This window comes from Anas acuta, chromosome 17 (genome assembly GCF_963932015.1).
Source record: "Anas acuta chromosome 17, bAnaAcu1.1, whole genome shotgun sequence".
Classification (NCBI taxonomy): Eukaryota; Metazoa; Chordata; class Aves; order Anseriformes; family Anatidae; genus Anas; species Anas acuta.
In genome coordinates this window covers 367103-379499 of record NC_088995.1, presented here as the reverse complement: position 1 = coordinate 379499, position 12397 = coordinate 367103, and the positions used below count along the sequence as shown (strand labels likewise).

Genomic DNA, 12397 nt, shown 5'->3' with positions numbered 1-12397 from the left:
AGAACCAGCACTGTCTCAAGGATGCTGGAGTTCACACTCCCGGCTCCGTCTCCTGATGTGGTTTTTCTTCTAGCCAGCACCTCCGCATGCCAGCATGACATAACACAGCAGCCCCACCTGTGAGAAAGCTAAACACACAGCTCATTGCAAAACATATCTGAAAACCCAGGGTTTCCAAAATGAGCGAACAAGTAAACATTTCCTAATCTCTTACTACTAAACAGATTCCTCAAGGAGGTGAGACAGGCAGTTCTCTACCAGAACTGCTTTGAACCTCCTTGGAGGAATCAAGCGTAGGAAAGCACTCAGCTTGAAGTGACAGTAAAAGGGAAGGAGAACAGAAATCAGGCTAAAAGCAAAACTGAGTTCACCTGACTGTCTAGATAACTTGTTCTATGATGAGATACTCTTTATGTAAGGGTCAGAAAGCAGAGAAGAGGACAAACATTGTTAAAATTACTGAGTAGTGCCTTTGCACAAATGAAGTGAGTACTACAGTGAAATGTAACAAAAACCAGTGAAGAAGCAAGCACTTCTGAGACAGGGAAGGATAGGAATATTATACAGGAAGGATTGGACAACCTTGTGTATTAGAGCAACAGGAACGGTGTCATGAAGTTCAAGAGTAAAATATGCAAAGACACGCACTTCACAACTAATAGCAAGAATTTCTACTACGAGGGTAGGGAATCATCATTTGGAAATAAAATGAGAACCTATCCAGTGAGCTGATGTATTTCCAGTAAAGAAAGACAAATGTGATTCCTGTTGGATGCAAAAGAGTTTAGAGAACAACGTTGGTGTTACTACTGAGAGGCATCAACCCTGGAAATTATTTTGACCATCAGAGTGCTGAAGCTCCAGAATAGCCCTATAGTATAGTAGTATACGACTTTATACAGTATAGTAGTATAGAAGCAACCAAAACATTACTGTTAAAATAGGATTGCTTAGTTTATGAATCACAGTGTTAATATTACATGGCATATGCAATAACAGGAGACTGGATTCAGCACCTCAGGACACATCTTGCATCGCTCTTATCTGAATCACAGATTTCCTCTAGTTGCTCTAAGCTTCTACAGCTTTTCTGGGAGTGTAACTGAAGTCAGCAATGTCAGCAAAATTATTATTAATTAAACAATTTAACTAAAGGGAAAAAAGGAAAAGAGGAAAAGGGGAAAAGGGGAGGGAAAAAAAAAAAAACACAACAACACAACAACAAGCAAAGGCTGTGTGGAAGTGCAGAGGAAGGAAATTACTCTCTACTTCCCACCAAGAAGTGATGCTTGACCACATACTTGCAGCAGGGCCTCAACACATGTAGCTGGTGTTCGGAAGGACAGACGTTTTCACAAGAAGAGCCCACCCCTCCCCTCTTCTTCCCTTTTCCACCTTTTATTGCTGAGTGTGACATCACATGGCATGGTTGGTTTAGGTCAGCTGCCCTGGTGATGTTCCTTTCTCACTTTTTGCCCGCCCCCAGCCTGCTGGCTCTGGGGGGGTTGGAGGGAGTCCTGATGCAGTGCCAGCACTGCTCAGCAGCAGACACAACCCTGGTGTGATACCAGGGCTGTTCTAGCTCCAAGTACAGAGCACGGCACTGTGTGGGCTGCTGCAAGGAAAGTTAAGATCCCAGCCAGACCCAGTACACCATGGAAACTGCTATTGCATTAGTTTGTTAGAGCTGTCACCCATCTGTTGTGGCCATGTAAGGAAGAAAGATCCCAAAATACACTGTCACTTCAAAACATCAGCATTCTGACTCATTCTTACAGCTATAATCATTGACTGCATAGCAGACAGTCTTCTGGTCAAGCAGCTGGACTATATCCTTGAAATAGCATATAAAGAACACAGCAGAACAGACCCAAGCCCAGAAGCTAGCAGACCTGAGGGGAGACAAAGAGATAGCCTTTACTGCCTTATATCACGTAATGCTAAAAAATTAGTGCAAATTACATTCATGCACAAGCTCTTTTTTCTTTCCTTAATGATGAATACAGATAGAACTGTGTAGAATACTTGTATAGAGCATCAGCAAAGTAATTGGTTCTGCCTGTTAAATCACCGATTTTCCAATCCAGGCAACAAATTGATAAGGGAAGAGGGAAAATGTCAGACTAACTTTGAAACAGCGATTGCAGTTCCTGTGCTGGAGCCCGGAAGGGGGTTGGAGCAGAAGTTAAAGGCAGCTTCAGTCTCCTGTTAGTATCGGCCAAAGCAGAACAAACCTTTCAGTCATGGTGGAGTCACAGCCGTGCTACAGCCTGCAGCATAGACTAAAATAACATTGCTCTTGACTGAAGCTGCTCTTTTGGAGTGAAATGCAAACATGTTGAAAGTTGAAAAAAAGTGGTTTTGTAGGTCTCCCACCTACAGGGTGGGAGAACAACATCCCAGCCCCCTTCTGGGTGCTGACTGGAGAGCCTGACAGCATCCACCGCCTGGGTGTGCTCTGACGCAACGCCCTGCAGCTGGCAGGTGTCTGCGGGCAAGGAGAGATGAGGGAAGGGGGTCTTGGGTGAGTTCCCCAGTCCTTCAGCAACTGGGGACAATGTAACAACCATTTTGTGACTTTAGCTCCTCAGGATGCTCACCTGCATCTTCACTACATTGCCTCAGTACCCTCTAAAGGGAACAAGCTGCAAACTCAAACCAACTTTGCACCCTGCAAGTCCAGTATAGAGCACTCAAACACTCCCTCATCTTCCAGCTTTTTATGTTGCTTCTAGGAGGCGGTGTGTAGAGACACCATCATATTCGCTGTGCCATCTTCTGAATTTTACATCATGGCTCACTGAATTTTCTAGTGAGTACTTTACAAAGGTAAATATGATGGAAGACACAACAACTGAAAAAAGGTAGCTAAAATTTAGAAATACATACTAATCCTATGGGTAGGAATTTAACAATTTTGACATATTCCCAAGACCATATTCAATGAAATTAATATAATTCTAATTTTACAAGCTGAATATTGCAGTTTTACCTTAATTGAGGTGCAACATTTCAGAATAAGAATTGATGCATGAACACACTACCCCTTCAAACAGCTCCCCTTCCCCTGTAATATTAGGGAGAGAGAAAGATGAAGGTTTTCAGGATATTTTTGTTATTCTTGTTTGGGTTTTGGAGGGGTAATTTCAGTACTAAAAAGATCTCAGCAGAAATTCTCAGGTAATTGTTTTTACATTCTTACTCTTGACATTTTGTTTGTGTTTTATTTATTTTTTAATGATGACCTGAAAATTAAAGATTGATCACCCAAGAAAGTCTCTTAAATGTTTTGAAGTACAGATGCTGAAAAAGCAATTTTTTGTAATGCAAAAACTTTCTTCAAGCAAAACCAGAACGTCATCATCTTATTACTGTACTTTTTAGTGAATTTGCTGTGATGATTAAGAAAAACTGACAGTTGTGCTTCCCTGAGAATAATCAGCCCTCTGTTTGTACATCCTAAATAGACACTCTTTTGCCCTCCAACATGGCACACCTCAAGATACACACACTTCACAGATATGCAGAGCTCAGTGTTTGGGGCTGCTGCAGCTTCAGCATCTGCCAAGGTTTTATCTGACACACAAAGCTTCTCCCTGTCTATGAATACAACACTGACTTTTACTTTCTCCTACAAGTTACTTGGGGATTTGAAATGATTATCTGTGGAACTAGACTAAATGTTCTATAATACTCTTTACTTGCAAATAAACCAAGGTTCTAGAGACCAAAATGAAGCATATGTGCCTCTACCTTAATACAGGCAGCCCATCCAACTTTGAGCAGCAAGCACATAAAAGAGAGGCACAGAAGTTCTCTTCTAACTGCAAAAAGATGATAAGCACCTAGGGAGAGACTTAAACTGTGTTTTAATAATAATCTGAAGTGTCCTCTCTGCATCATAAGAGGAACTGTTAATAAGCTCTGCAGAGGCTGAAAAGCCAGCTCTCTACATGGAGCCTTGGCATTTGGAAACACCATCTGCTTTGCAAAGGTTGACAATCTGAGACTTCTGGTTAAGCTCCAGATCTCCTTGTTGTGAAGGGCTCAATAACTTGCGCGTTGCCCTCAGTCCATTACCTTCTGCTTACCGAGTCGCAGAGTGCATTATCTCTCCCTGCAGAGCACTACAGCAGCTGGGCTATGTTAAACTCTGTGTCTGTCTTGCTCAGCATTAGATAGTACACTTAAGAGAGCTTTCCATCTAAATCAGTGAAATGCAAACAGAAAATTCTGTTGCTTCAGCAAAGAGGCCAACTCTAACATTCTGGCTTGGAAACACACGTTTAGATACATTTTTTGCCTGTCAGCATGGTTATTTTGATGAGGTTTTGTTTTGCATGTGGATTAGATGAAAGAGACAATTAAGACTCGGCTTTTTAATTGGTACTGGATGTATTTTAACAACAGGAATAGACTTTCTCAACAAGAACTGCATGTTCTCTTTTTCCAGTGTAACTCAACTCTGACAGAAGGAACATAGAAAAATAGCCAAATAACAGCTGAAACGTGAGATCCTGTACTCAGAAGCTAGGGAAACTATTCAAATACAAAGTGTAGACTGGCTGAGTCAGCATACCAACCTAAAGTTATGTTTAGGCTTAAATCCAAACAAGTAAAACATTTTCTGCTGCAACAAAACATTTTTTTAAACAATTATTTTCTGGGATTGCATGCTGAATGCATCATTAAATTCAAGGCTCCTGTAAGACATAATCATATTAAGATGAACTTTCTGGTCCCAACCTGACCAGGTTTGAGTCAGCAAAACAGTAAGAGAATTAAAAATGCAAGTGACAACCCACAAAGACTGAAGAACAAGAGCAAGTCACTTCCTTCTGCAGCACTGCTTGTTTCATTCTGGGATGAGTTAAAACAACTACCACAGGTTTAGCAGTTCCTTGTAAGTGCTGATATTTATCTCATCTCAGCACTTCTGTACCACTTTTCTGTAATAGTGCTGAGTAACACAAAGCCAGACTACACTGACTATACAGGCACTTAGAAGAAACATCACAGAACACGAATCAAGCTCTTTCATCCAGTAAATAGATGTGGTCTGCCCAATGACAAGGGGCTTGAAAAAATGGGAAGAGACAATACGGACAACCCTACACAGCTCATCAAACTGTCATGAGGAAGAAAAACAAAACCAAGTGACAGCTTCCACTTCCCAACACTATTTCCTTACTTTCTTGGATTTGCTCAGAAAGAAGTGGGGTGATTCTCCAAAAAGCAGCAAGTGCTTCAGAGTGGAGGCTAATGACTGTTTCTGAACCCTAGAGGTTTGCTAGCGCTACTCAGAATAGATCCATCCCCATGTTAGAGGCACTCATGGCTGAACGTGGCTGTGCACTCTCCCAGTATCTACCAACAGCCTATACACTCCATTGGTCAGCTTCCACTGGAAATAAAACACATTAAGATAAACTCCACAGCAACAGGAACATTCCCTCAATCCTGACCACAAGCTGGGAAGCCAGCACGTTCCCCAAGCACAACCAAGGATGACATCTCCATCTCCCACAAGAATCCAGAATTTACATCTGCCCCGGCTCCCTGCCTGGACAATTCAAGGTCCCACTTCTCCATGCGAGCCCTTCTGTCCCTGTCACCGACCAGTGGATGACCAGTGGATCTCACACAAGTCCACACATCTCCCCGAGATCAGCAGAGATGTGGGATGTACTTGGTGCTTTGCTAGAGGCATCTACCATTGCACTTTGAAAAAGCCCTTGCATAAATGTAAGGGAAGCCAGACACAAAGTTTCATCCTCCCTGCTGAGTGCTCTATCACACTAACAGAAATGCTATCAATGCAACGCTCAGTGCTCTCTAACGCTAAGCACCCCACAGGCACTTTTGCCTCAAACCTATTTCGCCTCACTCATTTTCCCTAACTTGTGTGAAGGAGGAGGTTTGCACCACTAATCAGAAAGCTCGGACTGTTGCATTATCTCCAGTTCCCCTTATCCGTTCAGCTCTTGAGGAATCAGCTATTACAAGAACTTCAGTAATTCATCAAGCCCTTTTCAATTACCTGCTGTTGATAACATCAGAGTACAATTAGCATCTACAAATGAACCAAGTGCCAACCGCCAGGCAGAAACAGAAGCTAATTTACAGCACGGGGCAGCCTCCAAGAGCTGAGATTCAGGGGCTGCCAGCAAACATTTGTTTTGTTATATCAGCAACAGCCCTGTTCTGTCCCTCCCTGCACAGCTGCATACACCCAGCTGAGTCGTGCAGCCAGAACACGTCCTAACAACAGCTGCAATGACAGCAGTGCAGACCCACATCTCATGGCCAGAGATGCAAACACATCTTTGTTTGCTTCCACATCCGGCACTGCGAAAGAGGAGAAATGGACTTCACTTTGATTTTTGCAATTCAGTCCTTCTCAGCCTGCCAGTAGGATGCCCATGTCTCTTCTTAAAAGAACATATGGCTCCTACATTCTATTACTTTATTGTGCACATTCTGAACACAAACTTAGGATTTGATCCATGTGTCTCCCAAATTACAAGGCAGCAAGCCGACAAGCTCCCAAAGTAATGGCCAGGTAATAAGCCACATCGTTTCTCGCCTTAGTGCAAGACTTCTTACATTGCTTTCTGTCACCTGAAAAGCTCTTCAAATGTACTGTACCTTCTCATCTGCCTTCTGCTGTGACCTTGGGCTTTCTGCTGCTTTCTGAGCAGGTGAGTAATTGAATGTGAACACATTACATTGGCACACAATCTGTGAAGTGCCTGTTTATTTTATGAAGATGGTCTGGCAGAATTGGGATAACTAAAGATAGCACACAGTAAGCCTCCTGGATCCTGGTAGCAGCTCTGATAGTCAGTGCATTTCCTGATAAATTCTGTTCCACTTCAGGGCCTTACCTAAATTGGAGGAGGCTCTGCCTTCAGCAGCTCGGTCCTGCAGACTCTCAGCGATGTGCAACTGTTCTTCATGGTACTGCTTAGCTCTCTCCAGGTCCTGCATACATCTAGCTGCGTGGCCCAAGCCAGCATATGCTCGCATCTCAATGGCTTTCTCAGCCAGCTCCTGGGCCAGCTCCAGCACGTAGTTGTGGTAGGACATGGCTTTGTCGAAGTTTCTCCGGTAGTGGTAAGCACTGCCGAGGTTGCTGTAGGCTCGGGCTTCCTCCCGCTTGTTCCCCAGCTCCTTGGCGATCTTAAGATGTTGTTCATGGCACTGCACCGCATTTTCAAAATCCCCCATTGCAATGTACACTGCTCCCATATTTCCCAGCTCCCGTGCCTCAGAGAGCTCATCTTTGGACTGCTTTGCAAGGAGGACACACTGCTTGTGGCTAGCCAGTGCATTTGGGTAGTCCCCAATTGCTGTGTACACATGGCCCAGACTGCTCAGTGCTGAGGACGCTGCCTGCAGGGAGAAGAGAGGAAAAGTAAGTACAAGATCTCATGGAAACAAGTCAGATGGCCTCAGTCCCAGCAATCACAGCCACAAAAGGCCATTCTAGAAAGAACGTGACTGCCAACTTGAAAAGCTGCTCTCCTGCAGTTCTGCACCACTCAGGGCAGCCCAGGCGGAGGTAGCAGAATGCGGCTGACTCAGGAGAGCAGTGCTAAGATTATCTCTTTTCTCTGAAGCACACAGCATGTCTGTATGTGGTACAGGGGAAGGACAGGACTGCAAAGATGCAGAGACCACTGAGGAAACAAAGAAAGCAGTAGCTGTAGAAAACTGCACTCTACCAGTGTGAAATGTGTTCATCTGATTCATGTCAGTATGGAACAATGCTAAGGCCACGTGGTATGATGAATGTGATCTTCTGTCATACATACCCTTGTATAACCACAAGTCTAAGAAAAACAGAGTGGTTAATGTATATAGTTCTTGTATCTTGCAAAGGAAAGTTTTAGCAATTCGTGTCAATAGAGAGCTTGAAGGGAAATGTATTTGTAGGCTTTTCCTTGAAGTCTCTGATATCTGGGGAGTTTCAGAATAACTGCTAACTATTATGACTATTGCATGGGACACTATGCAAGTCTCTGCTATCTGGCCAGGAAATTAAGGAGACAGGGAAAGCTGAAGAACGACTAAAAGACAAAGCTTGCAGGGGACGCTGCACGAGTCTCTGACATACAGCCAAGTTGGACAAAGGAGAAGGACAAGAGGGAGGAAGACTATGAGCCTTCAGCATGAGAGACCCGCATAGACACCACCGTAGACTGATACGCATGCTCCAGTAGGAGGGTTTGGATTCCGGAAACTAATTATAATAACCCTGTTTTTTTTAGAAGTAGTAATGAATATGTATTAGCCTAGGCGCATAAAAATCAGCTGCTTGATGTAACTGGTGTGCGTCTTGGTGGAGCAGAGACTCACAGTGCACCCAGAGATGTTTGCTTACCTCTATTCCTTTAATAAATTATAAACTTTGATTATATTGCTATTTTGAAGACTGAGACATTTATAACACCAGGAACCAGGATGGCTCACAGAGCAACACTTCCCCTGAAGGCAGCCACACCTAAGTGACCTCTCATAACTCCTATAACATCTAGATCGAGTCCTATTAACGTTGCAAACAATCCTGTGTATAGCAGCTTTTGAGACAGCATATTCACCTGCAGAGAACATCACGGACAAATGCTTGCCCTGTTCCACCCTCCACCCAGTAAGCTCATGGCAGTGTGACAGAATCCTCAGACCCTGCAGGCTGGTGCCAAAGATCCCATCCACAGAGACCGCCAGCAGCATGTGTAATGTGACATAACCATGCAGGATGCTGAGCCATCATGCGGTCTCTTCAGTCTCTTCTTTCCAGGGTCAACAGCCACTGAATACCCCTGCTGGAAAACTCGCACACCTGCAGCCAGCACTCAGCGGAGAGCAGGGAGATGCCTCTGTTGCTTATCTTGCAAAACCAGTAGGCCAGCATGCACTCACCAACATCTTCACGTACTTCTGTTTGGCCAATCATACCATGTTCACAAGAGCACAGTTTTCACTGTGTAGCATCAAGGTCCTTGTATCACAGTATCATTTGTTTTTGAGCCCCCAAGAATCCTGGGACTGCAGCAAAGACAACAGGATTTCAGCAGCTGGACCCCCTGTCCCCTGGGAATACCGTAAATAAGTGGTTATTTGAAAACCTGAGTTCTTACCACAGAGAAACAAGACAAATTGTCTGAGAAACGAATTCTTTTGCCTACTTTATCTACCAGGACACAGGCTTACCTTTCACCTGACAAAGCCAGGGTATATATATATACCTGGACAACAGGGCAAAGAGACAAAAGCAGAGCTTCTGCTCAGCATGTATTTGCTACCTCAGCATGGCCGTTCACTCCAAAGCTCTGATCCTGAGCACTCCATGGTCCCCTGCATATGCATTTCTTTTGCTACCCAGCTGCTGCTGTGACCCATTTACACAGCAGCCATCTCTTCAAAGACCTTCAGAAAGGTACAATCAAGGTGAGACTGAACAGAGATCACCCTAGCATCAGATCTCTGGAAAGTTCCAGTCCACCCTTCCACCTCAGAGGTAGCTACAGCATCTCAGAACAGTTGTCCTCACTATTTGAGACAGCATACTACCAACAAAGAGGCAGTCTTGCTCTCTTCCTATTTTTGGCTGTGGACTCCCAACGCATCCTTAGGCTAGTGTTCCTGTTCACGCAGTACATTCAGAGCTCTGTGACCACCTGTTCAAACTTCCTATTTCTTAACAGGCAAGATCTTGCACTGAATGGTGTGACTGGGAGAAGAGCAGCTTGACCACATCACCAGACTGCAAGCAGGTGGGTCCCCTCTGGCTGTTCCGCTGTCAGGAAGAAAGATTTGCTCCCTTTCTTCTTACTTTCTGAGTTCAGCTGCTGGAACAACCTATGTGGCATACTTCTGTTTTATTTTGCTAATCCCCTCTTACTTTGGCTTGGATTGCCCTCCAGTGCAGCTGATACCAGTGCTTTCAGTTTAAGGAGCAAGCATGCTTCATTGTCCTGGGTGTAATACCCCTAGTCACGAAATAAAAAGCTCTCCTATAAAAAGGGACTCCGTGAGTGCAAGGGGTGCAACTGAAAGCACCTTGCAGGTCATGCCAACTAACTATCTGCAATCTGAACACCACAGAACTGGAGAGAGGCTTCAGCACAGTAGCACTGATAAAGACACCAGCCTAACTCCAGGGGAGCACAAGACAAGCTGTAAGAAATGAGTCTTGTTCTGCACACACAAGACATGAATCAGGCCATAGCTTCTCAGAAGTGCACAGGCAGCAAGAAGTTCTGCAGGGCTAGACTCACCTAAGACTTTGTAGATTCACACATACAGACACCTTGCAGAGCCACATACACCTTGCTGCACAGAACAAACTGCTAGGCCACTTGGGACAAAATTAAATCCCAGCACAACACAACCCTAAGCAGAGCTGATTCAGCGACCTCAATTAATTCTGGAAGACAGGCCATCACCACCATTAGCTCTTCTGATGTAACTGGGAAAAGACTGGAAATGCCTTTCTCGAAACACGCAAGTCAAACTGTTCCCTGCTGGTGCTGCTTAAAAAAGAGGATGCTTACATATGCAAATTGCTACACAAGCTATGGCAAAGAGCCATCTAGACAGAGATTCAGATGATGTTAACATCTTACAGCTAGGGAAAAGAGGCATAAATGGAAAGCAGGAGATCTCAGGCTGTCTGTGCACAAAACAAACTTGCCAGATACAGAGATTGCTCATATTGTACGCATGAATCGTTTCACGCACACAGATGCAGAAAGGCTACCTCTACCCTCTGATACGGCCTTCCCACCCATGCTTCCCACGTGTTACGTTCTGTGGCAGTCTGGGTTGCTAACTGATCCAAGTGCTCTGAACGATGTACTTCTCGATCATCTTGGAACCTGCATGAACAGAGCCTATGGCACTTCCAGCTTCCCATGGGCTGGTTGCAGCATCTCTTCTCCAGCAAGATAAATACCAGTACTCTCTAAATACTCTCAGGGGCAATCACTGGAACAACTGAATAGTTTGACATTAAAGCAGCGTTTGGGAGCAATTTGGTGATTACATCTGCTGAGGATACCAATGACTCACTTCAGGGGGTTAGTAATACAACTCAGGAAGATAAATTCATCACTGTATACTTAATAAAATCCTCCACATAACAGCATCCACTGGCAACTCTATGTGGCTCACACATCGGGCCAACAGGGTAGAGATATTCCCATATGTACTGGCATAAGCATCAATATGTTGTGGTGGATACAAGGTTGGCACCGGTTGTGCATGTGCAACAGACTTAGCTGTGCTAGCACGAATTTCTGATTGGTAGCAGGATGATGGGAAACTACAGCTTCATACCAGTGGGGCTGTGCATCAGCAAACAAAGAAAATCAATGTTTTATATATCTGACAAAGACAAATTTTATGGTGGGGGTTGCTTACACCTTCAATTTTGTAATTTATCACTTTAATAGAAAGCAGGTTCTTCTGCCGCTAAGCTGAGGTACAGAATGGAGTTCTGGAAAGGGTTTCAAATTGCTCTCGTTTTCCTGGAGGCAGCAGACAGCTTAGGCTTTTCATCTGAATAACGTGAAGAGTCTGATGTTAAGCAGATGTGCATCACAGAATGACAATTAATAGGGACCTGGTGACTGAGAGAAATGTCTTTCTTAGATATTTCACCCATGACAGAGAATGGTCATTTCCCAATTATGTTACATTAAAACAACCATTTGACTGATTGCACAGCCTCCTTACATGAGAACATTGCATAATAATCCTAAAAAGGGCAAGGTGAAAACGCTCTGCCTGGTACCCCACTGCATGGAAGCCCTAATCCCCAAATACGGACACCAATCAGGGCCGATCAGAGACCGAGCTTTCACAGCTGAGGTGGGGAAATGCACAGTATGGACCAAGCACTTGTGATATACAGAAGCCTCACTGCAGCCCTCACCCTGCCCATGGCGGGATGGTTACAACCAGGTGATCCTTGAGGTCCCTTCCAACCCAGGCCTTTCTGTGACTCCATACTGAGCTCGTGCTCTTGTTAGAGTAGGGGGGTTCACAGGAGTTGAGTTTGGCTGTAGAGGTCAGCAACAGATGACCTTGGGAACAGCCTGGTCTTTGTGCTATTCTAGGTCTTTAGAAAGCACATCACCGCTTTTTGAACTGCAGCCTTTCCAGATGATGGGTTTAAACAATATTATGAATTTACAAGCACAGGAATGTGAACATACCCCCTGTGTTTGCAGCTGATATTGGCCTGTAGGGACACAAAGCCTTAACAAGTTTCTATTGTTCCAGTTTACATCATTCCTGAAAAGCCAGGCTTGGGTCCTGAGGCAGACAGGTACTAAAACATATGTTGTAAGAGACACTGGGACTGTACCTAGTCAAGAGAAAGAAATGG

General features: G+C 44.4%; 1 protein-coding gene across 4 annotated transcripts in view; it reads right to left on the bottom strand.

Moving 5' to 3' along the window:
- Positions 1-12397, bottom strand: part of TTC28 (tetratricopeptide repeat domain 28) — a 154901-nt gene that overhangs the window by 38355 nt on the left and 104149 nt on the right. For all 4 annotated transcript variants that reach the window (XM_068654145.1, XM_068654146.1, XM_068654147.1 and 1 more), the window contains one exon: positions 6888-7395. In XM_068654145.1, the coding sequence (XP_068510246.1) occupies positions 6888-7395 (508 nt within the window). The remainder of the gene's footprint in view (positions 1-6887; positions 7396-12397) is intronic.